Consider the following 25,425-nt stretch of genomic DNA (forward strand, 5'->3'; position numbering starts at 1 on the left):
ATACGACTCGCACCGAGAAGATTCTACTCTAGCAAGGAGGGCGGCATCTCGGTCTCGACGCCGAGCAAATTAACAGACCAGGTATGCTACAATAAGCTTAGAACGGAATGGACCAAGTAGTACCGACCGGCAGAATTTTAGTACATGCCTGCGTACGATCACGAACAACAAGGCCCTGTTGAAGGAATAGCGTTCAGCGATGGCCCTCCATTGTTGCTAGCTTTACCGTGGTTTCAATTTTTTAATGGCACGACTTAGATTACAGTGAGAAGGCAATCGCTGGCAAAGCATCGTATTTTATTTGGAGACATACTTTTGTATTTCTTCGACAACCGCATCGCCAAATCACCAAACTGCTAGATAGACTCTCCGCACCATTTCCGCCACCAAGAACGCATCACATCCCGCCCGAAAGATGTATTATAAACTACACAAATCCAGTCCACTTTTCTACTATTGAGATTTCGCCATAGCGTACTTTGACATGCGTTTTGTAGACAAATAACCCTCTCTCCAGAATAATGACAGTGAGACTGTTGCTCCAGGCCCCAGAACAGCACTACTGGACATCAGAATAATGAGGAGATAGCTGCGGATCCAAGTGTTAAATGGAAGAGTCCGCAACACTAACAAATAGGCCCAAGATATACAGGAAATTGAGATGATGATCAAGTCATATTGTAGAAAGAGCCATGTTCCATTCGCAAGCTTCTGAATAGCTCCATCCGGCCCAGTAAAGATGAATGGGACGTAAACTCCGATTATTGTCATTGCGGGGTCTGTAGACATCAGGATTGACCCCATACCGTATATGTGACCTGTAGCCGAGGATAAGGCGGCTAAGAGGTAACTCAATCTTGTCCACCAGACGGCCCGTTCATTATTTCTAGTCCGAGAGGATAATACAAACACCTGGATTGCCTGAAGAATGGAAACCCAGACTGGATCCGGCTGCCAAGCAGCTAGTATGTTCTGGTGAAGCACATCCGACCTGGGATACCATGTTGGGAGCATGCCAATGATAGCGGGTAGCAATGCTCCAAAGATGAAACTGGCAGGAAGCGATCTGGCTGCAGCAACATCTACGGATGATAAGCTATCGCCAACTTTATCAACCCACCTAAGATGGGCGCGAAAGTAAAGAGGAAGAGCGATGGCAGCGCCAAAAGCCTGCCACATGAGACCCCATATGATCGGACTGACAGAAATTAGCCCTAACAGGTTCTTTCGATTTGTGTACCGTTCTGGCTTACTTGGAAATGCCAAATGGCTTCTCATTAGGCCGTGTACTTTCAGCATATAGCCATACAAAAGCCGACTGTAAAGTTGCATATGCATCTATCAGGAAAAATTGATACCCAGGGTGTGAGCCATTCGTGCCGTAGAAGAAGAATGCCACCAGTAAGGAAATGGGGAAATCGAGAGGAAAGCAGCCAGTGTAGGTGGTATTGAACGGCGTTCCGTCTTCAAAGCGGCCAGTCCACGACGCGACTATGAGCGCCGTTACAGTTCCATTGAAGAGGCTGACACCCCAAAGCAGAATGCACGCAATGATTGATAGAATTAAAAAATACGTCGATTCAGAAAGGAAAGCCATAGTGGTGCTTCGGAGGGGACTTTGGCTTCCTGCAAAATTTGTTTTGTGTCTGTATACATGGGAAAGAAGGCATGGATTGATGACATTTGAGGGAGAGAAGAGCTCGATGGAATGCTTACATCGGCCATGATGGCCGTCCTGATGTATGCAATAACGGCCCGAATGCCGAGCCAGTCCGAGCTTTGGCGAGGAGGACTCCACTCCCCGAAAGCGGAGCACCGATCGCCGCGCAAGAGCCACAGGAAGGGTTACATAACCCTAAGATAAGTAATGTTGAGGATAACCTCATAAAGCTGGCTCGATCACCGCCAGCTGAATTTGTTGGTAGATAGTATCACTTTTACTCTCCTAACGATCTCTCAAACTTCGAGAAATATTCTCAATCTTCCACTTGTCCGAATCTCCCGGATCAAGGCAATATGCCTCACTTCGAGTCTCCTGTCCATGAGGACAGCATGCTAGAACCTATCGCCATCGTCGGCATGGGTATGAACGGTTTTCGCTTTTGAGTATGGTCTTACGCTAACCTTGAACAGCATGTCGGCTTCCCGGTGCAGTCGACTCAGCGCACTCGCTATGGGAAGTACTGAAGGAAAAGCGGTCGATGCAAACTCCAAAGGTGCCTGCATCGAGATTCAACATCGACGCGTACCTCCATGAAAGATTAGATCGACCGGGATCTTTCAATGTATCCGGTGGATATTTCTTGAATGGAAATGCCGAGGATTTTGATCCGTCATTTTTCAATATGACCCCCATCGAAGCAATGTGGTTGGATCCGCAGCAGCGCAAAATGCTGGAAGTTACTTATGAATGTCTTGAGTCAGCAGGCTGTACGCTTGAAGACGTCAAAGGCTCCAACACTGCTGTTTTTGTAGGCAGCTTCACCAGTGACTACCAACAAATGAGTACCAAAGATGGCGACTTTCGGCACAACTATGCTGCTACTGGTGTTGATCCAGGCTTGATCAGTGCTCGGATAGGAAATACCTTTGATCTCAACGGGCCCTCTTTCACTATCAACACAGCATGTTCATCTTCCATATATGCTATCCATAATGCATGCCACGCCCTTCGCACTCGTGATGCTAGCGCGGCCATTGCTGGAGGCGTCAACCTTATTTTGACTGTTGACCAACACATGAACACGGCGAAACTTGGCATCCTGTCTCCAACATCAACTTGTCACACCTTTGACGCTTCTGCAGATGGTTATGGCCGTGCCGAAGGTGCTGGTGCATTGTATCTGAAACGACTTTCTGATGCAATTCGTGATGGTGATCCAGTGCGCGGTGTTATCCGTTCTTCAGCTGTTAACACAAATGGCAAGGTAGCTGGAATGGGAATCACACACCCCAGCAAGGCCGGCCAAGAACGTGTCGTGCGACAAGCCTATGCCCGTTCTGGGCTGGATCCTTTGCGTACGGCGTATGTTGAGTGCCATGGAACTGGTACTCCAGTAGGCGATCCTATTGAGGCCCATGCTATTGGGCGTGCAATGAATGATGTCCGTCCTTCCGATAAGCCATTGCTAATCGGCGCAATAAAAGCCAATATTGGACACAGCGAGGCTGCAAGTGGGATCTTTGCGGTGATGAAAGCTGCCCTGATGACTGAAGAAGGAGTAATTCCCGGTGTAGCAGGGCTGCAGAACCTCAATCCAGCAATTCTTGAGGAGGAATGGAACATCAAGGTGAATGCAGAGACAACCCCGTGGCCAGCGGGCTTCTCGGAAAGACGAGTGGGTGTCTCTTCCTTTGGTTATGGTGGTACAAATGGCCATGTAATTGTCGAGGCTGTCGACGCTTTGCATCCGCTATATAGCCATGGGCGCAAGCGCAGGGACGATCCGCAAAAAGCGACGCGACCCTTTCTCCTGCCGTTTTCTGCACATGATAGGCCCACACTCGAGCGTAACGTCGCTGCACACGCGAAAGTCGCTCCCGAATATCACTTGGCAGACCTTGCTTATACACTAGGGGTCCGCCGGTCAAAATTTGCGACTCGTGGTTTCACCGTCGCTACTGAGCCTCTATGTCCCGAGGATCTTGCTATCTCTGCGTTCACGATTGGCTCTGCACCTCGCAGCCAGAAAGACGTCGCATTTATCTTCACCGGTCAGGGAGCTCAGTGGTCCGGCCTCGGTGCCAAGGCAATGCAGACTTTCCCTGAATTCCGGTCTACCATCGATGCATTGGACACTATCCTACAACGTCTGGATGCAGCTATCCGCCCAACTTGGAGCCTCAAGTCTGTACTGATGGCCTCTGCTGATGCACCCAATATCAACGATGCCAATGTAGCCCAACCCGTTTGTACTGCTGTCCAGATAGCTATTATCGACCTATTTGCCACATGGGGAATAACCCCTACAGCTACTGTCGGACATTCGTCTGGTGAGATTGCCGCTGCCTATGCTGCTGGGTTACTAGCTGCACCCGAAGCCATGGTCGCCGCCTTCCTCCGAGGATATGCTGTCAGCCATAATGCACCTGCGGGATCTATGTTAGCCGTCGGTTTGGGACTCGTTGGCTTTGAGAAATACGCGGGCTTACTTAGTGATAACCTCGTTATTGCCTGCCAGAACTCTCCTGAGAGTTTGACATTGAGTGGAACCCAGGAAGCTGTAGCAGATGCTAAGAGTGTCTTGTCGAAGGACGGCATATTTGCTCGTGAACTTCCAACTGGAAAAGCATACCATTCGCCCCAGATGAATGACGTTGCCACCATATACGACACTTTACTCATTCAAGCAGTGCAAGGCCTAAGTGGCCAAAGTCTCAAATGGCGACGCCCACGCGCGAGGTGGTTCTCTTCAGTGACTGGTACCGAGTACATTGGGCAAATTGTTCCTGCATCATACTGGAGCGCCAACCTTCGGAACCGCGTGCTCTTTGACGAAGCCGTTGCTTGCTTGGCGGCTGCACCAGGCTTAGAGCAAGTTGCAATTGCAATCGAGATTGGTCCCCATTCAGCTCTTGCTGGCCCTTTCAAGCAGATTTGCAGAGCAAACAACCTCGATCGATTTACTTACATAGCCACTTTAGTACGCGAGAAAGATAGTGCAGTCCAATTGCTGAAGACCGCCGGTGCACTATTCATTCAAGATTATCCGGTTGACCTTGAGGAGGTCAACTCAGTCCCCGCAACCACTGGCAACATGAAGAACAAAACAAAGCCCCTCCTCCTTGTTGACCTTCCTCCGTACCAATGGAATTACGAAAAAAGGTTCTGGACAGAGCCTCGTCTCAGTCATGAACAGCGAAATCTGACATCACCGCGTCATGATCTACTTGGCAGCAAAATTGTTGGTTTGTCGAAGCGCTCACTTGCCTGGAGAAATGTTCTGCGACACGTAGATCTGCCGTGGCTCAAGGACCACACCGTAAGTGATTTGAGATTCTGAAAAGGCTCGATGGATGTCAAATTAACTGGATTTTAGCTCGGGCGAGAAGTTGTTTTCCCAGCTGCCGCGCATTTGTCCATGTCGGCGGAGGCTCTTCGGCAGGTGTGCGACCAAGAAGGAATCGAGATTCATAGTGTGACCTTCCGCGATGTACAACTTATGACAGCTTTGATAATCCCCGATATTGACGACGGTATCGAGGTGCAGCTTCGTCTCAACAAAATGGACGAAGACGGACTCTGGTACACGTTTACCGTCGAGTCCTTCGTGGAAGGGGAGTGGAGCCTCCATTCGACGGGTTCTATCGCGGCCAATTACGTCGAAGCGGCCCAACATGAACATCCCGTTGACCAAATGAAGCTAACGCAGCGCGTACCTGGCAAGACATGGTATAACGCTTTCGACAGGGTTGGCTTCGAGTATGGATCGTCCTTTCAACCCCTGAGCAACATCCGAACCAACGGTAAATATCATCATGCGGCTGCCGATGTCAAGGTGGACACTGAGAGCGGACTCGTCGTCGGCGAGTCACGGTATTTGCTGCATCCATCAACGATTGACGGCTGTCTTCAGCTGATTATCATTTCCATCAATTCAGGCATGCACGCAGAGATGGCTCATGGCGTGGTTCCAATCAAGATCGAGGAGCTTACAGTGTGGCATGCGAAGGAGGCAAATAAAACGACTGGAAAATCCGTTGCATGGACCGACCGGCTAGACGGTCGCTACTTCAACACGCATACAAAATTGTTTTCGGGGAGCGGAGACATGTTGTTGGACGTCAAGAACCTTCTTTGTGTCTCGTATGAAGCAGCTGTTCCACAGACAAGTACACCAGAACGCCCACGCGAGCCATACATGAAGGCCATATATAAACCAGATATCGCCACCCTGACTACCCAGCAAGCACTTCAAGCATATCCCTCCATTCAATCAGAGGAAGATTCTATTGCTGCAATCGTGGAGCTGCTTCATTACAAGAAGCCTATTTCTAGTGCTCTTTTGCTTGGCCAGCCCGATTCAAATACCCTACGGGCAGTTTTGAAACAAGTCCCTTCCTCCACAAAATTGATTCTCGCAGGCTTGTCAGAAGAGAATATAACAGATCTCACTACGGGTATTGATATTTCCAACATTTCTACCATAACGTCCACGGAAGGCTTGTTTGGGTACGGCGAGCAAACACCCGATCCTCAGGACCTCGTCATAGTAGGAAAAGACGCGTGGAGTCATGCTACTAAACAGCAACTTCTGGACGAAGTTGCCGCCCTTACTGTAAAAGGTGGTAAGGTCATCTTTTCCGTTCACAGTCAGGTTGGAGAAGATATTGCTGGTACCATCTCTCACCATGGATTCTCTGCCCCTGAGCTTCTATTTCCGCTCCCAGAAGTGACGATTATGTCCACTACCCAAGTTCAAAATGAGTCAGATGGAGCTACACCCTCACAACAGAGTGTAATAATGCTGATCTCGGACGAGACTGAGAAGTCATCATATTCCGCTTTCGCGGCCGTGCTCCAAGATCGTGGCTGCAACGTCGAATTCGGTCATTTGGGCGAGAATGCCCTTGTGAGAAAAGACGCAGAGGCTACATATATAATATATGATGTCATGGGTAGCCTGCTTTCATCACTCACAGAGGATATTTTCGGAAAATTGAAGACAGTCTTGACTGGAAGTAATCCCGTTATCTGGTTAACCACAGGTGTAAACGAGGGATCATGCGTTTCCGGTGGTATGAGCCAAGGTCTTCTGCGAGCTATTCGATCCGAGCATGCTTCAGCAAGGATATTGCTATTGGACGCCAATATAACAGAAGATTTCACGTCAATCGGAGATGCAGTCTTTGGCCAGCTGGGACACATAGCTACAAAAGATTCAGGTGCCGATACCGAATATTGGCTCCAGAACGGTATCCTCACGATTCCTCGTGTGGTACCGAATGAATCATTAAACACGCACTTCACTGCTAACACCGCCGCACCACAGTTGGGCACCCTGACTTCTGACAAAGCATTGTCTGGTAAAGTGGGGAATGGGGAACTTGTTTTCAAATCAAAGCAGTCGAGCGACCTGGCCGAATTTGATGTCAAAGTCCAGATTAATTACGCCACTGTCAGGAAAGCTGACCTCCATGGCCCCACCAGCGATATCTCTATTGTCGCGGGACCCATTAGTGCCGTTGGCGGGAAACTTGACAAAACCTTCATTGGTCAAAATGCTGTCGCGTATGCTGAGAGTCCATTTGGCACTGAATTAACGGCTTCGGTAACAGTGGGAGCTTTCTATTCGGATTTTGAAGAAACTGCGCTGCTCGCAACACTTCCAAATCTCGCAGAGGCCATTCATTCCGTGCTAGATGTCGGAAAGATCCAAGCCAACGATCGTGTTGTACTGCTCCCTGCGCCGCATGAATTTGTGATTGCCGTAGCTGAACTCAAACAAGTTCTGGGATTCCAGCTCACTGTCATCGTGGGGTCGGAGGTGGAGAAGGAGAACCTCATGCGCCAAACAACTCTAACCTCTAGTGAGTTGTTGCTCAGCCTGGGTGCTAAGCCTTCTCAATTACTGGAGAATATCGATCTAGTCATTTGCCATGATTTCTCACGTTTGGGTCAGGAAGTCTGGCGAGCCATGCCGGCCGCTAGTCGCTTCGTTCTTCACAACGCTGTGGTTGAAGGGAGTCTAGATGGGTTGCCCTTTTCGAAAGGCGTCTCATTTTTCTTGAGTGGCGTTCGTAATCTGTACAAAACTCGTCCACACGTCTTAGGCGATCTCCTCACTCGGACTATGAGCTTCATGAAAGAACACAATATTATTCGGAAGCCTAACGTCTATGATATTGATTCACTAAAAGACTTGACCCAAGTTCTTGGTCAAGGGAGCATGGAAAATGCTGTGCTCAAGTACGATTATGGTCATAGTTCTGTAAAGGTAAGCCTCTGACTTGGTGCTTTCTCTGGCATAGATATTAACTAGCCCTTCAGATTCAGCCATTGGGAGACATGATCGAGTTCTTGCCCGATGTTGCATACTTCCTTGTTGGTTGCCTTGGCGGTTTAGGGCGTAGCCTCACCACATTTATGTTGGAACGTGGGGCCCGAGATTTTGTCTTTCTCTCACGTTCTGGTGCTGATAAGCCGGAAGCTGCTGCTGTAAGTTGTATCCGTCGAGCGTCCCGAATATAAATATTTAATTGTGGTAATAGCTCGTCGAGTCGATCCAGAAGGCCGGGGCCAAGGTGCAGGTTTTCCGCGGTGATGCTGGAATTCAGGCAGATGTTGACCGTGCCGTCAGTGAAGTGACTGCAACTCGCCATATTAGGGGTGTGATACACGCTGCTATGGTTTTGCAGGTGAGCGCAATATCAGATGCCTAAGCCGTCCAACTTACTAACACAAAGCGTCAGGACGGAATGTTTGAAAACATGACCTTCAGTCAATTCCAAGTAGCACTCAAGCCCAAGGTTAATAGTGCAGTGACTCTTCACAAGGCCTTTGAGAACGTACCACTCGACTTTTTCGTTATGACAAGTTCCATTTCGGCAACCATGGGCAATCCAGGCCAAGCCAACTACTGCGCCGGTAACAGCTACCTTGATTCTCTTGCTTGGTACCGCAACCTTCGTGGCCTGCCCGCTACCTCACTCATCCTGCCCATGGTCCTTGATGTCGGTGTCGTCGCTGAAAACTCCGAGATCGAGGAAGCCCTCTCTCAAAAGGCTATGTACGGTATTGATGAGCGTGAACTCCTACGTGGGTTTGAAACTGCTATGCTACAGCGACCTAAAGATGCGTCTTCATCCGTTGGCAATGCTCAGATCATCCTAGGTCTCGAGCCCAGCTATCTTGCGAAAGCAATTGCCGCTGTTGGAGACCCCGACGACGCATACTGGTACCAGGACGCTCGTTTCGCGCATCTTCGTGTTGCTGTGGAGGACATACGACGTTTCGCCGGTAACAACTCCGAACGAGCGGGTTCCTTTGTTCAGGAGCTTGAGACAGTTCGAGCCCTTGGTAATGTTGCTGTGCTCCACGCAATCTCCGGTCATATTGTTAAAAAGCTGTCCAATATGCTGCTCATTCCTGTTGAAGAATTTGCCTTTGAGGGTAATTCGATTTCGGTATACGGTATCGACAGTATGATTGGTGCGGATCTGAGAAATTGGCTGTATAAACTCTTTGGCCTGGAGATCACATTCCAGCACTTGCTCGCGCCCAGCATGACCATTTTGGCACTGGCAAGTGCAGTGGCGGAGAATTTGGGGTTTCTGGAAAAGACTGAGGCCTGATGATAGGCACTAGATGAATTTTATCGGGATTTACTTGTTCTGTTTTGTATGCCATACTTAGATAGAAATACAGGTTTTTTTTATTCTATTCGTACTGTGCTATTCCAGACCATGGCCCGAATACCAGCCCGAAGTCTAAGTTAATGCTTTGACAATAATCTGATGCGATGAGTGAGCCTTGGAAGGTATTCCTTCGCACGACAAGATCTGAGTTGGTGCACACCTACGTGTGATCGAAAATAACAGTGTTGCTCTATTTTTATACGATCGCCTTTGCAAGAACATTTGAATTATATTGATTTCTAGGTAGCTTATAGAACGATCGGGATGGCGAACAACGATATTTATAGGTCTAATTCAATTTTACATTTCGAAGACAAACAAGAGCAAATGCAGAGACATTGCATAAGGATTGGGGCGATTTATGGGTCTCATTGGGGACCCTAGGTGCAGAGGTGCAGAACGTTTGATGAAGCATAGCTTTCGTCGATGGGCTCCCCAAATCAACTTCAAGCTCCGCCTGCAACGACCATGTCAGATGGTGCTGCTTTGGGAAACAGCCTCTCCTTTTTCATGAATACCGCACAAATTATTGTGATCGCACCAGCAGCAATGCTGATAATGTATACTCTGCTAATGGCCGTGATGATGGCCGATATGGCTGCTTTCTTCAGAGAAGGGCTCAGTGAGTCAAAGAGATTGCTCGCTGTACCTGCAACAGCGGACCTAATCTCTGCGTCAGAAAACCCCTGGCCGTATAAGACATCAGTGAGATTCTTCACGGCCACACTTTGAAAGATCTGGCCACCGATAAGCAAACTACCCATTTGGAACCCGAGCTGAGATAGGTTGAGCATGGAAATGACACGCTGCACATCTAGACCGGAGCCAGTGGACATCATAGTTTTGACTCCCCCGACGGTATAACCAGCCTGGAAGATCAATCCAGTACCAGCTCCAAGAAGAACGCTGTATCCGTACACATTTGACATATTGGTATCAATGTCAACCGTGTACAAAGTGGCACTGCCGATAACCATAAGGACGCCGCCGAATAAATATAAAGCCCAGCTGAGTAGGGAAAGAAATAGAAGTCAGCACTTGAGACGGAAAGTACAAACTGTAAGAGCACCTACTAATAGCTGATCCTTGGAAGACAGGCACCCGAGAGCATGTTCATGGATGCAAGAAAGCAAATATATGGAAGCAAGCGAACGGCAGCCATTAACGCACTGTCTCCATGCACAAAGGAGCAATAAACGGGGATATAGTAAACTGGCACGTAGATATTGGTAGCGCCAGCAGCAGTCACAATGTTTAATAAGATAAGTTCTTTATCTTTCAGAAGGCGGCGTGGTGGAAACATGCGAGCCGAGCGGTTGGTGAAGAGAACAAAGTACTGCTGGAGAAGGACCAAAATCAGCAGCACACCAGAGACCACAAAAGTCGCAATGGTACGGCCATCATTCCAGGGCCAAATCGAGCCAGCAAAAGTCAGAGCCATCACAAAGGAGACCATTGACCCAGTACCTCCAATAAAACCAACCCAGTCGAGACCCTTGAGTCGTGAGAAAACGGAAGTGTCTGGCGCGCCGGGCGGTTTCACGGAGGGCAGACAAAAGATGTACGCTGGTGCGCACACGGCCGCAATAACGCTATAAATTTTAGTGCGAGAATTTGCTTTTAGTAATCTTGAATGGCTTACAGATTAATGTAGAATGCCCATCTCCATGTTGCAGAAGATGTGGAGAAGGCTCCTCCTACAACAGGCCCAAGGACAGCGCCTGTTCCCCAGACCACCCCAATTCCTGAAATATAGCGACCGCGTTCTTTCTCAGTCGTGCAGAGAGAAAAGTAATTGAGAGTACTTCATGATGCATACGTTAGCATACTCCATTCGCTTTTTTAGACAAGGAACATACCCGAGAAATATGCCCGAGCCACCAAGTCCAGCAATAGTTCTTCCCACAATCAGTGCGTTCATGCTTGGTGCAGCTCCACAGACTGCAGAACCAACTTCAAAAATTAAAATACTCCCAATGAATAGGGGTTTGAGGTCAAAATTGTGGAACATGGCAGAACTTCGACCGGCAAAATTAGCTTTTATTTTTCATCCAGAAGTACAGTATCTTACACAGGTAGAATGGCACACACGGATCCGAGAGGGAAAGCCGTGCCAACCCACGTGAGACGCTCGACATTATCAAAACGTTCGACGATAGCAGCTTGGATATCAGCAGCAATGGTAGTATCAAGGCCATATATGAGGGCTCCGATGTAGAGAGACGCGCAGACTAAGAACCATTTGAATCCACGTACTGGCCGTGGGTTCGAGGCTTCTTGGGCAGGCTCTTGCACAGATCCGGTAGGAGACAGTGTTGGCGACTTTTCGTCACTCGAATCGTTCGATTCATCGGAGACTACTCCTTTGGGATTCTCTGGGGAAGTCATGGTAGAATGTGTTATGAGGACTATATCTGGGCGACTTCGTGAAGAGCGTACTGTGCTGCAACAGTTACAATCGCGGACAGGAGTGAAGGAATTTAATTGAAAGCATTTCTGAAAGCTCGCGGCAAATCTTTGTCGCGCTAGTACCCATCCTGAGCCAAATGCCAAAAAAATGACAGAGGCGATGCATATTGGTAAGCCTCTCTACAATTTGGCCGGTTGTGGGTCCGAAGGATTTGTTGTACACCGGCCAAATTGTCCCGGCGGCGGCCACTTTGTTCCGACGTCCTGATTTCGCTTGCGACGGCATCACCAATATCTCCTCACGTTCCTCAGTTGAGACGGCGAAGTGAGGAAGAAAAAGAGTGAGAAAAGGAAAGAAAAAAAAATAAGAAGGAAAAAATATAATCGAGTTTCTGAAGAGATTTTCTCTCCGTGTTAGACACATGCATTCTGTACAGCGGCCCTTCCAGTCAGGCCACACGACGTCAGCGTCCGGTTTTTTACGTTTCTGTGAGGTTTGCGATAAGCCTTTCTTGAAGGGTAACTCAGTAATGTTTATCAACATGATTAACACGCATTTGAATGCTAAATTTGGGTGCTAGAAGTATCGTATCATCGCCATATTGTCTACTGCCGTCGAGCCAAGAATCGGCGTCGGACTCGCCTCAGGTCTTGTCGAGCATGCAGTGCTGCTAAAGCAAAGTGCAGCTTCCAACCCCAGTGCTTGCGATGCACAAATAAGGGCATTGATTGTGTGTATGACACGGTGGCTGTGGCTTCTTCTGTTCCGGACCAAGTGAGAGTCGAGCATATGGCGCAAATCACTACACCGGCCTTATCCTCGGCATCTTTAACAGGGGATGGCTTGGCTTTGGGCGACTTGTTCACTTCATGCGATACAGATAGTGCGCAAATTGACATCGATTGGGATGCACTTGGTGATGCCTCCGCACACACATCCAAAATCAACCTTCCCCGTCTGAACGAGCCGATACCGAAACCTACCTCCCACGGACGAATTCCCTTTCATGATTCAGACGGTAGACATTCCGAAGACATCTCGCTCAATATAGATTCTTGGAATCCTCTTCAATCTCCCGAATTTACCTCTTCCGCTCTTACTCTTCGAGGCGAAGATTTGTCTACTTTTTCCGGGCATGCGCAGTCCTCTGAATACTCGGGCTCAAATTTTCTAGCTCGACTCCCAATATCAGAACCCGTGTCGCGGTTCATCGCAACCAGTGTCATAGAGATGATTCGCACTTACCCATTGATGATGCTTCGTATAGAGAACCTTCCACCTTTCATACACGGCCACTGGTATCGTCCCTCAGTCAATGGCCGATCTTCTCTGCCAGAACCACTAGTTAATTGCATGGGTATAGCACAGATATTTGCTTCTCGTAATATCGAGAGCAAGAGTTACTTGTGGCATTTGGTGAAGTTAGAGCAACAATCCTTTATTGAGCTGGTATAATCCCATTTCCGTTCACAAACCTGGCATATACATTGATAAAGTCTCTATGAATGGGGCTCTCTGATTTAGCAAAATACCGGGCATTACCTCCAAAAACAAAGAAGTTGACTAATTTGGCGGCTAGAACAAGCACCGCAAGTTCTCACGAGACGATTTACTTGCAGCCATACAAGCTCAGATCATGTACATCATCATGCGGATTATTGATAACTCTAAGACGGACCAAAGCATGAATTTGGAAATGCTTGTAACTCATGAGGTGCGTAATTATGTTGTCCACTAATATGCAATCTAATTGAGGTAGATACTTTGCGAGAGCCTCGTGCAACTATGCAAAGAGCCGTTTTGCCGAGATGAGAGGCTACATCCCAGTCCCAATTGGGAAGACTGGGTATTTGCTGAATCCAGGAGAAGGTGACTCTACGAGGATGTTTTGTTTCTAGCTCTGCAGCTAACGGCTTGAGTCAAAGGACCGCTCTTGTGTGGTTTCTGATTGCTCAGACGATCCACATCCAAACCGGGGTGTCCTGCGAGACAATCAGCGGCTTCCAACAGCTCCCTCTATGCTCACCTAAATCACTTTGGGAAGCAAGGACGCACCCGAGATGGCAAGCAGAATATGATGTCTACCGGGTCATGTCGCGGGATGGGCTAGATCTCTTTGGAGACCTCATCCAGGCTTGCAAGCAGAGCGATACAGGACCCGCCAGGGTTAAATTAGATACTTGGAATGCCAATACTGATAACTTGGGCATTGCACTTAGTTTGAGCGCTACAATGATGGCAAGAGACTGAGGACGTAATGAGTCCTATTTGATAGCGTTTCCTTTATGTTTGAGCTCTTGTAGGGTACACTTTAGGCGGCGTGGGGTTCATCAGCCAGTTGCTTCAATTGGCCCAAGCCGCCTTTGTGTACCTACTGTGGATTTGCCAAGAAGCCTCCCTACAAAGCTAGCGCGCACAGTCTTACACTACCGACATTTTGTATGGCCGCCTATGTACTACAGTAGAGTGTGTCAGGATTTTGGTCCCATATAGACACAATACTATATATATTACACCATCCACTCGGATCCTCACGTATGCGCATTGCGCATAAGAGCTGAAGTGTTCGGAGCCCTACTATTAGGGATGGCGTATTGACAAAATTTAGCCCATTTTACCGTAATTGTAAATTACTGTGTTTACAGACCGCTATTTTACATAGTTACTATGTAGTACGCAAAATTTACACTTGTTAGTCAGCAACCGGCGGTGAGGCCAACCTGACCAACCAGAGCACGTATGTTTGCTTTTTGCCGCTTTCCCACACTTTGCTTGAAAACACCTCAAATGTCGATGAAAGATACATATATAATTGATATATTTTTTTTGCTTTACTGGCAATCTTAGGATTAATATCAACAACTAACACCTCTTAACCATGGATAAATCGAAAAAAGAGAAGATGGACGAAAGGGCAAAGGTCTATGAAAAAGTTAAGATGTGAAAGTGCCCAGGCCAATATATCTTATTGGGTAGCGGTCGACGAGAAAACTAAGCATGGAGAGAATAGAAGACTAGGATTGAGTTGAGCACTGGAGCCATATATATAGGCAACAGGCACGTGAGCTCATATCCTCATGCTCCGGATATCTCCTTCCAATACTATCTAGTTACGTACAAAGATTCAGGTATGTCCCGTAAACAAAGGATATTGACGGGAGTTTCCAGGACGAAGGCCTAAGCCGTGTATGGCTGTCACAAAGAGTGATATGAAGGTCATTTTCCATATAAAATCGCCAAAAATCCCTATACTCACTTTCAATTTGATTATCTAGAGCGGGCAGGCTCGTTGCCGCGGATGTGGGTTAATCCGAGCCGTGAATTCAACGCGCCTGGACGAGCATATTGATGAATGCCCTGCTGCCTTGGAAATCCTTAAAAGACCGAAGCAATTGAAGCTCACTAATATGGCTTCAAATTTTACATCAAAAGAAACATTAGACCGTGCTATTGCTAGAGCAATTTTTGCAGGCAATAGACCGTTCAATCTATTCCACCAGCCTGTTATGCGCGAATTGCTTTATCTTTTAAAGCCTACCTATACGCCGCCAGATCGCCATACAATCTCTAGCACACTTTTACCTCAACTTTATAATGAAAGCCGCCAAAAGATTATCCCAAAATTACATAAGATTCAGAATCTTAATATCACTATTGATGAGACATTAAATATAACTATCAACGCGTTATGGTTATGACAATTACTACATCTGAGAAATCATGGTTTTATAGCCTCAGAGATATGGGGGATCAAGATCTCAATACGCAGGGGGTTGCTACATGGGTATATCAGCAAATCCAAGAGTTTTTGACTTCATATTCGGACGGTGAAATCAATTGGAAATCTATCAATTCAATATCAACAGATACATGCCCTCTTATGAGAGCAGTTTGGAGGGTTTTACAAAGAAAACCAGGCCTTGAGCATACTTTTATGATTCCATGCGATTCTCATGGCTTACAGCTAATTTTTAAGGATCTTTTAGATATGCAATTTTCCGCAACAACCTCCGTGAAACAGCTCTTTAAAGAAGCCTCACAAATTGTCTCATTTTTCCACTCAAGCCCGCATCAATATGCTCGTTTACAAAGGCTTCAAATCAAGCACACCGGAGCCCGGAAAGCGCTTATTGCCTCTGTTATAACGCGTTGGGGGACTCAATATAACCTCCTTTCCTCAATCTCAGATATGAAGCGCTCGCTTAAGGAATGGGCATCAATAATAATGGAAAAACAGGATAAGGCGCAGATAGTAGAGGTTCTTGGGTCAATAAATAGTGATAACTTCTGGCTTTGTCTTGAAGATTTATATACTATTTTAGTGCCATTACATATTGCTCAAAAGATATCTGAAGCTTCAAATGCCAGTATTATGGACGTGGTCTTACGCTGGTTAATAGTTGAAGCTGAGATGACAAAGGCAGCCTCACGTACGCGTCTTAATGAGGATATCCAGGCCTATTTTACAAGGTCAGTCAAAGGCTTCATAAACCGGCGCAAGTTGCAGATAAAGCCAATTCACGGGTGTACTTATTGGCTTGATCCCACCAGAATTGAACAACCTCTTGAGTTCTCAATAAAAGAGGATATTCGCCGGATTTTAGAGCCTCAAGATATATGGTTCGAATTCTTACAATTCCGGCAGAAAGAAGGCCCATTTTATAAGGCATCATGTTGGCAACGAAGTAATATTAAAGATTTCTGGCTTGAGGCAGTAAGTGTGAATAGAATCATATTTTTACAAAAACTAATAATCTATTTTATTAGGGTGAGATTGCTCCAGCACTTGCTTCCTTCGCAAAACGTCTTATCAATGCTATTGTCAACTCCGCTGTTGCCGAGTGTGCCTTTTCTCTTATGAATTTACAACATACAAAGCTTCGTAATCGACTCGAAGTCGAGCAGGTTGAAAAGCTTCTTTTTTACAAATCAATGAGTATCAAGCGCTGCCGAAAAAGCCTAATAAAAAGGCAGAGGAAGTGCTACGGGATATTTTTGAGGATGAGGACGAGGAGCGCACACGGATTATCACACAACAAAGATATCAATTTGACGGGGTTATGAATAACCTCAATTCAATGGACGACCCCGAGAGCGAGGGTAGCCAGGAAACTACAGCTCTTATTGTATCAAGAGGCATCAAGCGCCCGTGGGAATAGCATCAAAAAGTGCGAATCGCGCAGCTTTCTAACTAATTCTTTGCTATATTTTGCAGAAAACTCAAAAACATAGGAAAATTTCGGGGCACATACAAATTTGTATGGGATTTGTAAATTACAAATGAGTGAAAATTTTACAGACGGGGGCCGAAATTTACACGTAATTACAAGATTGTAATTACAAGAAGCCGTCGCTACCTAGTGGATATATGGGGGTCAGATCTACTATGATATGAATATGCATGAAATCGCGGGCCGTTTCCCCGTGCACTACCGTAGCGCACGACCACACCGGCAAGCCTTTTGTCGCCAGCGGGCTTGGCGGCACGGGTACGGAGTAGTTCGAGACAATTTTCCACTTTTTTCTCTGATCGACAGACTATGACTTTGGTACATAGTCTAATATAGTTAGCTATCCCAACAGCTAAGCCTTTTTCATACCAATATGTTTAAACGCTCTTGGTTAGTTTCTGATACCGGTATACAAAACGAGGTGTACAAATCCCTGATTGGTGGTGATCTGCTGAAGCAGCAAGACCACCAGCTCAATGTCCAAGTAGGGATATATCAAGGCAACCAAAGAGCAACATTTAGCAAGGAATGGGTTATGGGAGCGTGATATAAAGGTCTAAACTATTCTCTGTGTGGCAAGGTGGCAATATGTATGCAACACTAATAAACTAAGTACTAGTGAGAGTCATACTGTTGATAATATGTAAGTATGTATTTAGACATTACATAGTCCAAGCATTTGTTATGAGCAGAAGCGTAACTGTGAATGGGATCATTCTAACGTTTATTTACCCGGTACTTCCACGATAGGTATATACCTTTCCTGGTATAATTGCGGGGTATATTTGTGGTACAGATATGATATAGCGTTCTTAATATAGACATTGGCACCGCGCAAATATAACTCTATAGCAAGTTCTGGCACTTTACGCGATTAACTTACTTCTCTACATGGTTTTCCAAGCAAATCCCTGCACCTGATTCTCGATTTATCTACTAGTTTTAGTAGTTTTTCGCGGTTTACATACGTATTATCTGTAGCTTGTTAAATACTACATACTCGTAGCGAACGTTAGTGCCAATGAAGAGGAAGCAATTCTCGTATCCGAAGTTGACCGTGATGAAAAATGAATTCTAAGTGATATGTCATATGGGGCTAGTTTTAAACTTCTTTTTCTTTAGTTACCGTTTGGATGTCCTTTAGGTTTATTATCTCTATTGGTTGAATTGAATTCATTTCTTACTTATCAAGAGATGTTTCATTACGCCTATTTAGTGATGTATTAGGTGAACCTCGGCATGGATGCCAGTAGGTACTGCGTATATACAGAATTACGAAATATGTGTTCGCACCCTTGTGCGGATATTACGGGTATTTGGGGTGCGGACACTTATTTCATCCCACTGTACGTACCTCAAGCTTTAACTAGTTAAAGAATTCACGTCAAGATTGACATCGCCCAGGCTATCCTCCGATAACAAGTTTGCAATCAAGCGAAGAGTGACAGTCAACAATTCATTTCTATGCTCTCTATCTAAAAATTTCCAAGACTCGCTTATCAGCCAAAACACCGTATGGCTATACGGCGATAAGACCTATTACCTTAGATGAGTTTAAAGTCTTTCTCAAGGATGCGTGGTTGACATACGGGTTATAGACTCTAGTTATCACTTCAAATGAAGTGGTTAGATAAGCAAGCTTAGATTGAATATTGTCAGCCTTAAAACTCGCTCTACTAATAAAGGAGTCCTATTGCTAAAATTTACTCAGATATCTGTCGTACAGATTGTATTCCATCAACTAGGTCAACAGTACTTAAATCATGGCACTAACACCAGATAAAAAAAAGAGCTACACAATGGTAAGAAAAACGTCGTGCATACAGGTGGCAATTTGAATCTGCACTGCCCCAAAAAGGAACCTTGGAAGTTCACAAAACACAGGGATAGTATAAAATATGTAATCCTGTCAGGACGATATCAAGGAAATAGGCGGCCAACTCAAAAGACACAAGGCAACAATGGATTATCATACCTACTCGTAGTAGTCAGTGTAAAGAGATGGAGTCAATATGGCCTTCACAGTTTTTTCAACAAATTCATCAAATCACTGAGGCTCGACAACTGTATTCTGATACACATCCACATTGATAGACAAGGGCTAAATTTTAAAATGTTAAGATACAATACTCCAGTATATGCTCTTCCCTAGATGCAGTGACTTTGTATACCGACCTGTAATATAACATGTGTTATTACATGGGTCATTGTGACTATGTAATGGTGTCATCTATTCTCCGGTATAGCGTATCTAGTGGTATTTTGGATCGACTTTTCCAATTGGCTACAGTTCAATGTACTTATGCAACCGATCACAGCTAATCGATCAAAAATACCACTAAAATACCCCATGCTGCCAGGTAACTAGGCAATAAGGTTACTCCGTACACTAAATCGGAGAACCAGCTTCGCAATGGCAGTTGAATGGACTAAACGTCCATTGTAGGGCGATAGCCCACTTTGGAGATTGATTGATCGATTGGTTGATTGATTCATACATGGATCTAAGCCTAGTGGCCGGCGGCGCCTTCTACGTAGCAATGGGTAAGGGGCACCGGGCCATTCTGTTGACACTGTTTAAATCCCTATAACTAACTAATCTCTAAATATTCTATTTAACACCGCCCTATACTTCGAGGAAGATTCAAGGGGCTACATGTTATTCCCGTCACGTATGTGGTTTCCTTAGTGATCCTAGCTTAGTACGAATCGAGGTTTTCTCAAGACACGATTTAATCCTGCTTCGGCTACGGTACGTTGGTTGAATCCTATGTTCCCCGTTTTACCATCCTTCTTAGCAGAAGCCCTTTTATAGGGTTGCAGTTACCACAAAAACAATGGCCACTAACCAACTCCGCCCATTTCCTCCGTGACCCGGAATTATTCTTAGTAAGATAGTGGTAATTTGGGTGGCACTCAACACCCGATTACGTGGCATATTCCCTAATCATCCCCTGGGAAACGACGCACCGAGGGCCAGGGGGCGACCCTACTACGAGGCTGGCCTACTTTAGAGAGATGCATGTGAGACGAGGCGCCAGCGGCACAAATGAAGTGATTGATAATCGCTAAGAATCAGAGTGGGACGTGTAATGTAATTTATTGTTCGTTATGCAGGTCACCATACATAATTGTTCAAAGTTGTACAGGCCAATTCAATCAAATGGTTTAATGTCAATATTCCATTATAATCCAAGGAGTGGAGTTGTATGCTATCATCACCATCTTCGGGGTACTCGTAAAGCAATCCTCTCTCTGCCCAAGAACCTTAAGGATGGTGTGGCTAACTAGTTAACTACGGTAGTTATTTGAGTTAGTTAAGTTAGTTACCGGTATGTTTTAGTAATCAATTCCAAGGTTCTCAACACTTTATCTGTCATGCTAAATATTCCATTTAATTATTTTGTACCCTGGCTAGCGCCAATTAGGGGTCCTCACTAGCATGAGCCTATCCCACTAAATCTCTTTCTTATTCTACTCCGTGGCACGGTGATAGACTAACTATTTATTAGCGCCTGTAATAGTAGTACGTACGTTCTGACCGGCCAATTTGTTAGTGGTCGGCTAATTTCAACGAGCCATGTATCATGGGGCTTACCGTCTCTACGCTTTCTTCGAAATTAGAGGGAGCTCTTCCAAAGCGAGGCATCACCTTGTGACTTGGAGCAATCGCCGCAAAGAGGCGTCTCAGAGACTCTCACATCTGATGATGTACATAACGTAATTAGTATTTGGTGCTAGTTGCGAGATGATACCTATTGTTTGTACGCATGTCACACTGTGGCCTTGCAGGATATACGGATCAGGAAGAAGTGCCATCTAGGATATCCTGAGAAATTAGCTTATTATATAAATCTGAATTTGTTTTACTGGAAGGATTAGCTTACACCTAATAGGCTTATTGGACTGTGTAGAACCGATAGGTACGGAGTATGTATTCCAATCAGTAACATCCCATTTCTAGCTCTTGAAAACCTTGAGTACTGAGAGATTCACTTCGTCTGAGTTCGGCTTTATATCACAGATCTGGGCAAAACCAGTCGTCTGTATCGATAGCAAGTCACCGGCCGGCGACGTGGAGGCAAGATAATCGGAAAGGAAAACTAATCAAGTCGTAATCACGACATGGAAGAATGGCATGCATCTTTTTCCCAATGAATTTATGGCCCCCTTTTGTCAATTAACAGTTCTGAGGCAATACGGCCCACTTCGGGCTGGACTTTTCCACAACCAGTAAAATGCTGAATGTTTCCAACGAAATATATCGCTGCGAATTGCTACTTTTGGATGCATGATATATGTGCAGTTGTTCCCCTAGATTGCTTGAAGAAGTACGTAGTATGTTTCCATGTATAAACGGCTTCTATTGTAATGTGGTCACTGCTATCACGTTTCGTACTTGAATTAAATGACCGCAAGTATCCTACTAATCCATACCGTCAGATTAAGAGCTTGGGTACGGTATTCCGTTGAACGGTATTGGGACAGTAATGGGCGGCCGAAACATAATCGGTTGCGTGAGCGACAGTCAGGGAACGTGTGACAATAACACAAAAATGTATTACTTTTTCTATAGATATAATCATATTCTAGCTGCATCAGCTTCTATCTTATAATTACAGTATATACTACATAAAGTCTATCATAATATTATAAAATTCCAGGACCTTAAGGCTTTGTATAATGGTATATCTCCATTTCTGCCTTATCGATGCCTTAATTGAGTATTGCTCCTTCTTGAATACGTAATATTAAAGTAACTTAGTTAACTATCTAAGTACTAAGTACTAGATTCCTAGATTCCTTATGTATGTTTAAGGCGCTAAAGCATTTAAATTCTTATTATTAACGGGCTAATCTATGTATAATGCTTCCTTCTATATTAACCCACTACAAATATCTAATGTCTGCTTACTCCTAATTCTATATTACCGAGGTAATCTCTGAACCCAACCCCCCCCCCCCCCCCCAGCCTGTAATGTTTATCCTAGAAACCCTCGCTAACGTATTTTGACAAGCCTATAACCTGAATATCTAATCTAGAAAGCCACGTGAGTAAGTCCCTCTAATTCCTTGTTCCAATATCTCTTTCTAACGTGTATTTTGGAGCTATCCATACTTAGAGGCCTTGCTCGCTATGTAAGCAATCCCCCAGTGCCCTAAATTCTTGCTCGAATGAATACTCACTTATGTCAACTGGTACGGTGATAGACTTATAATATAGATGTCTAATCTAGCAAGCCACATGAACAACCCCTCCCCCCACAAAATCCTTATTCTAATACGCGCTTGCTAACTGCATAATGCGTTAGTTGGCTTATAATCTACAGAGTGTAGTCGCAAGGCCTTGGCAGCTAGATAAGCAATCCCCTGAATCTTTATCCCACTGTGCTCTTACTAATGTATATTACAATATATTTGTAAGTATAGTATTGTCACGGATATTGCATTATTTTAGTTATTAACGAAAATACATTGTGAGCGTGGTTATACTGTACGTTGATGACTATAAATTACTAGTCTTGCTGACATGTAATGGCATGCCCCATTACATTAGTGCTTACAATTCATCTTGTACCACATATATAGTGCTATACATAAGTAATACCTTTTCGCTTCTACTAAGGCGAGCTGCAAGTTGCAAGAATTTCATTATACCATCATCTCGTTACCGAACAATTCAATTCAAAGAGATGACGACCAACATCTCCCCTCCAATAGACGAAGTAGGTCTGTCCAGCGAACACGTGGACACCCATCAGATTCGGGTCTCACGGCCTTCAAGCAGGGATCAAACATCTAGGCGAACCGCGTGTGACAAATGCAGAGGGCGCAAGGTTCGCTGCGATCAAGTACATCCGGTGTGTGGCCGGTGTCAATCTTTGGGACACAAATGCGAATACACAGCGCACCGAAGACCTGAAACAACCAAGCCTGATCTCTCACAAGCTTTATTAACATTACACGAGCGGCTAGGTAAAGTCTGAATATATTCTTTTCAAAAGCGTACTATGAATTATCCTCTAACTCTTTTAAGCCTGTATGGAAGCCCAATTAGCAATAACGCAACGGCCTATTCCATATATTGACCCGTCAAGCACTGCCTCAGCGAGAGCAACGTACACCAATCCACCGTTATCATTTGACCCTACGGAGTCTCATTTGTCACCAGAGATGGAATCTTCAGGAGAACGTAATTCTGAACACGAACAAAAGCTCGATGTATGGTAAGTGATAGCAGCAAAGAGCTGCAATTATGCCTTGTCTGAAAGGCATGTTTTAGTTCTGACGGAATGATTCCAGGCAGCAGTCTAATTTTGACTTTGATAGCCTTATATCTGCATCGGAGAATCTAGATTTCGGCTTTGACATGCCTAATATGACGTGTTTTCCTTCGCTTGTGCCGTCAGTAAGCACTGAATTTACAGCCAGCGATGTTGAGCCATCGCATGGAGGCGTTGATTTACAGATCTTGTATGGCCGACTTCCTTACCTGATGATTTACGTGCCTAATGATTACGGTAGTCATCAAGCTTATTTCAACTACGTCCATACCGTAATTCCGATGGTGAACCGGCATCGGTTCTCGACTGAACTTGAGATGACCGGCCATCGACCAGAATTGAAAAGTCTCAGCTATTCAGTTGCTCTACTTGGTGCCACAGTCATGTCTGACGAAGTAGATACTGAGAGGAGCTTCTATAACCACGCTAGAAGCCACCTCAATGCAGCTGAGAGCGACGATGAAGCAACAGATTTTAACTCACTGAATATGCTGCAGACGCTTATCCTCATCACGTATTACGAGTTTCGAAGAACATCCTTTGCTCGCGCCTGGCTTAGTCTTGGTCGAGCGAATCGGTTGGCGAATATGCTTGGACTTCACGTTATGGACCAAGATAAGCAAAGCGAGACCCAGGTTGATTTCATCCTACCTCTTCCAGAATCAGTCGGATTGGCTGAAATAGAAGAAAGACGGAGGTCGTTCTGGGTCCTTTTCACATTTGATGTTTATGCCAGCATTCGCACAGGTTCCAAAACAAGTATTAACGGAGTGGTAATTCCCCAGAACTATTATATTCAATTTATTATTGCATTGGAAGCTAATAGTATAAATATTAATCACTTAATAGATTTCTACTGCACTTCCTTATCCAGGCGATTATTTTGACGGCAATCTGGGTCAAAAAATGCCCACTCTGAGTAAGGCAGTGGACGTCCTAGATAGATCGATCCTGTCTTCGTTTGCGGGTATTATTCTGGTGACATTCCTATACCATCAGTGCCACAACCACTTCACCGCCTCTACTAGCGAACCAAGTTACCATTTTTGGCAATACCATTACCAGATCGATAAGGAATTGAGCTTCTATAGAACAGAACTGCTGGGTCATCTGCAGCCGATCAACAATCTCGGTGATCCGCTAGCGCTGACTCTACATGCAACCCTCTGCGCGATTCAAATCACTTTGCACGAACATGCCATCAGAAAAGTGCAGAACGATAACCTCCCAGATCCATTGAGGGTCGAGAGTGATAATCGATGTACCAGCATTGCGATGCAGATAGCGGAATATGCAAATGTTATATCACAACTACAGGATTCCAAGGTATGTACGGCTGGTCAGAAATCTCCATACTAGCTAGTAAATCTATAATGCGTACTGATCATGTTCTCTTTCGCTGTTACAAAGTGGGTGTCAAAGACATTTCTCATGTGGCCATTCACCGTTGCCTCGCAAACGTTGCTCCGGCACTTAGATGAGCCCACGAGCAATGTTGGGGAAGTCATTGCGCTATTGCATCAGGTGTGGCGGGTTATGCAGCAATTGAAAGAGGAATCAGGTTCTTGGGACAGTTTTTCGCAGAGAATCGCGCAGAAATTATCCCACTTCGGAATATTTGTGGGAAGCGAAGCACCGATATTACACAACGAACATGGGGGAGGGATTGCCCGATAAGAAAGACTACCGGCGAGAAAATGCAGCTGTGGAAGTTCAAGTGTGGTATCAAGTAGGCAAACTATCTTGGGCATGTATAGACATTAGACATAGATGAAATCTTTCCAGGTTTCCAACGTTACCAGAAGCCCTGTCAACCTAATTGAATGGTTACGACTTACAGTCGCTTCTCATTGGTCGAGTATGAAGCCAGACGTACGAAGTATTTTCCATCTCAGGCTAATCGAGCATGATTTGGTTTTAAGTGTTCTGTCTACGGATTACTTTCTGCTTACCATCAAGCCAAAGACGAATCCTGGATAACAAAGTTGGAGATACGTCAAACAAGCAGTAGAATAAGTAGACGATCGTTGACTCGGCTGTGCAGCGATACGGTGCTGATCCCGCCCGTTGGATTTACCTCACCTTCGAGCTTTCCAATTAAAATGAAGTAATACTCCAAGAGAATGTCATCGATTGGCCCACT

General features: G+C 45.4%; 6 protein-coding genes across 6 annotated transcripts; 4 read left to right on the forward strand and 2 right to left on the reverse strand.

Annotated features, from left to right (window-relative positions):
- Positions 1–453: 453 nt before the first annotated feature.
- EYB26_009371 (uncharacterized protein) lies at positions 454–1,597 on the reverse strand (the record flags this gene model as incomplete). Its single annotated transcript, XM_054268621.1, has 2 exons — positions 454–1,198; positions 1,254–1,597. The coding sequence occupies 2 exons, from the start codon at positions 1,595–1,597 to the stop codon at positions 454–456; spliced, it is 1,089 nt and encodes a 362-aa protein (XP_054124596.1).
- A 419-nt stretch (positions 1,598–2,016) lies between these two features.
- EYB26_009372 (uncharacterized protein) lies at positions 2,017–9,294 on the forward strand (the record flags this gene model as incomplete). The annotated part of the gene is made up of 6 exons (XM_054268622.1): positions 2,017–2,083; positions 2,134–4,982; positions 5,040–7,937; positions 7,991–8,158; positions 8,212–8,358; positions 8,413–9,294. The coding sequence occupies 6 exons, from the start codon at positions 2,017–2,019 to the stop codon at positions 9,292–9,294; spliced, it is 7,011 nt and encodes a 2,336-aa protein (XP_054124597.1).
- A 509-nt stretch (positions 9,295–9,803) lies between these two features.
- Positions 9,804–11,745, reverse strand: EYB26_009373 (uncharacterized protein; the record flags this gene model as incomplete). The annotated part of the gene is made up of 5 exons (XM_054268623.1): positions 9,804–10,365; positions 10,431–10,949; positions 11,000–11,161; positions 11,217–11,375; positions 11,429–11,745. 5 exons carry the CDS (start codon positions 11,743–11,745, stop codon positions 9,804–9,806), a joined length of 1,719 nt encoding a protein of 572 aa, XP_054124598.1.
- A 443-nt stretch (positions 11,746–12,188) lies between these two features.
- Positions 12,189–14,017, forward strand: EYB26_009374 (uncharacterized protein; the record flags this gene model as incomplete). The annotated part of the gene is made up of 5 exons (XM_054268624.1): positions 12,189–12,285; positions 12,348–13,216; positions 13,347–13,481; positions 13,527–13,636; positions 13,693–14,017. The coding sequence occupies 5 exons, from the start codon at positions 12,189–12,191 to the stop codon at positions 14,015–14,017; spliced, it is 1,536 nt and encodes a 511-aa protein (XP_054124599.1).
- A 2,122-nt stretch (positions 14,018–16,139) lies between these two features.
- On the forward strand, positions 16,140–16,926 carry EYB26_009375 (uncharacterized protein; the record flags this gene model as incomplete). Its single annotated transcript, XM_054268625.1, has 4 exons — positions 16,140–16,237; positions 16,319–16,481; positions 16,535–16,649; positions 16,712–16,926. The coding sequence occupies 4 exons, from the start codon at positions 16,140–16,142 to the stop codon at positions 16,924–16,926; spliced, it is 591 nt and encodes a 196-aa protein (XP_054124600.1).
- Positions 16,927–22,691: 5,765 nt separating this feature from the next.
- On the forward strand, positions 22,692–24,959 carry EYB26_009376 (uncharacterized protein; the record flags this gene model as incomplete). The annotated part of the gene is made up of 6 exons (XM_054268626.1): positions 22,692–22,974; positions 23,036–23,225; positions 23,302–23,472; positions 23,524–24,055; positions 24,132–24,608; positions 24,693–24,959. 6 exons carry the CDS (start codon positions 22,692–22,694, stop codon positions 24,957–24,959), a joined length of 1,920 nt encoding a protein of 639 aa, XP_054124601.1.
- Between the last annotated feature and the right edge of the window lie 466 nt (positions 24,960–25,425).

Source organism: Talaromyces marneffei, chromosome 8, assembly GCF_009556855.1.
Source record: "Talaromyces marneffei chromosome 8, complete sequence".
NCBI lineage: Eukaryota > Fungi > Ascomycota > Eurotiomycetes > Eurotiales > Trichocomaceae > Talaromyces > Talaromyces marneffei.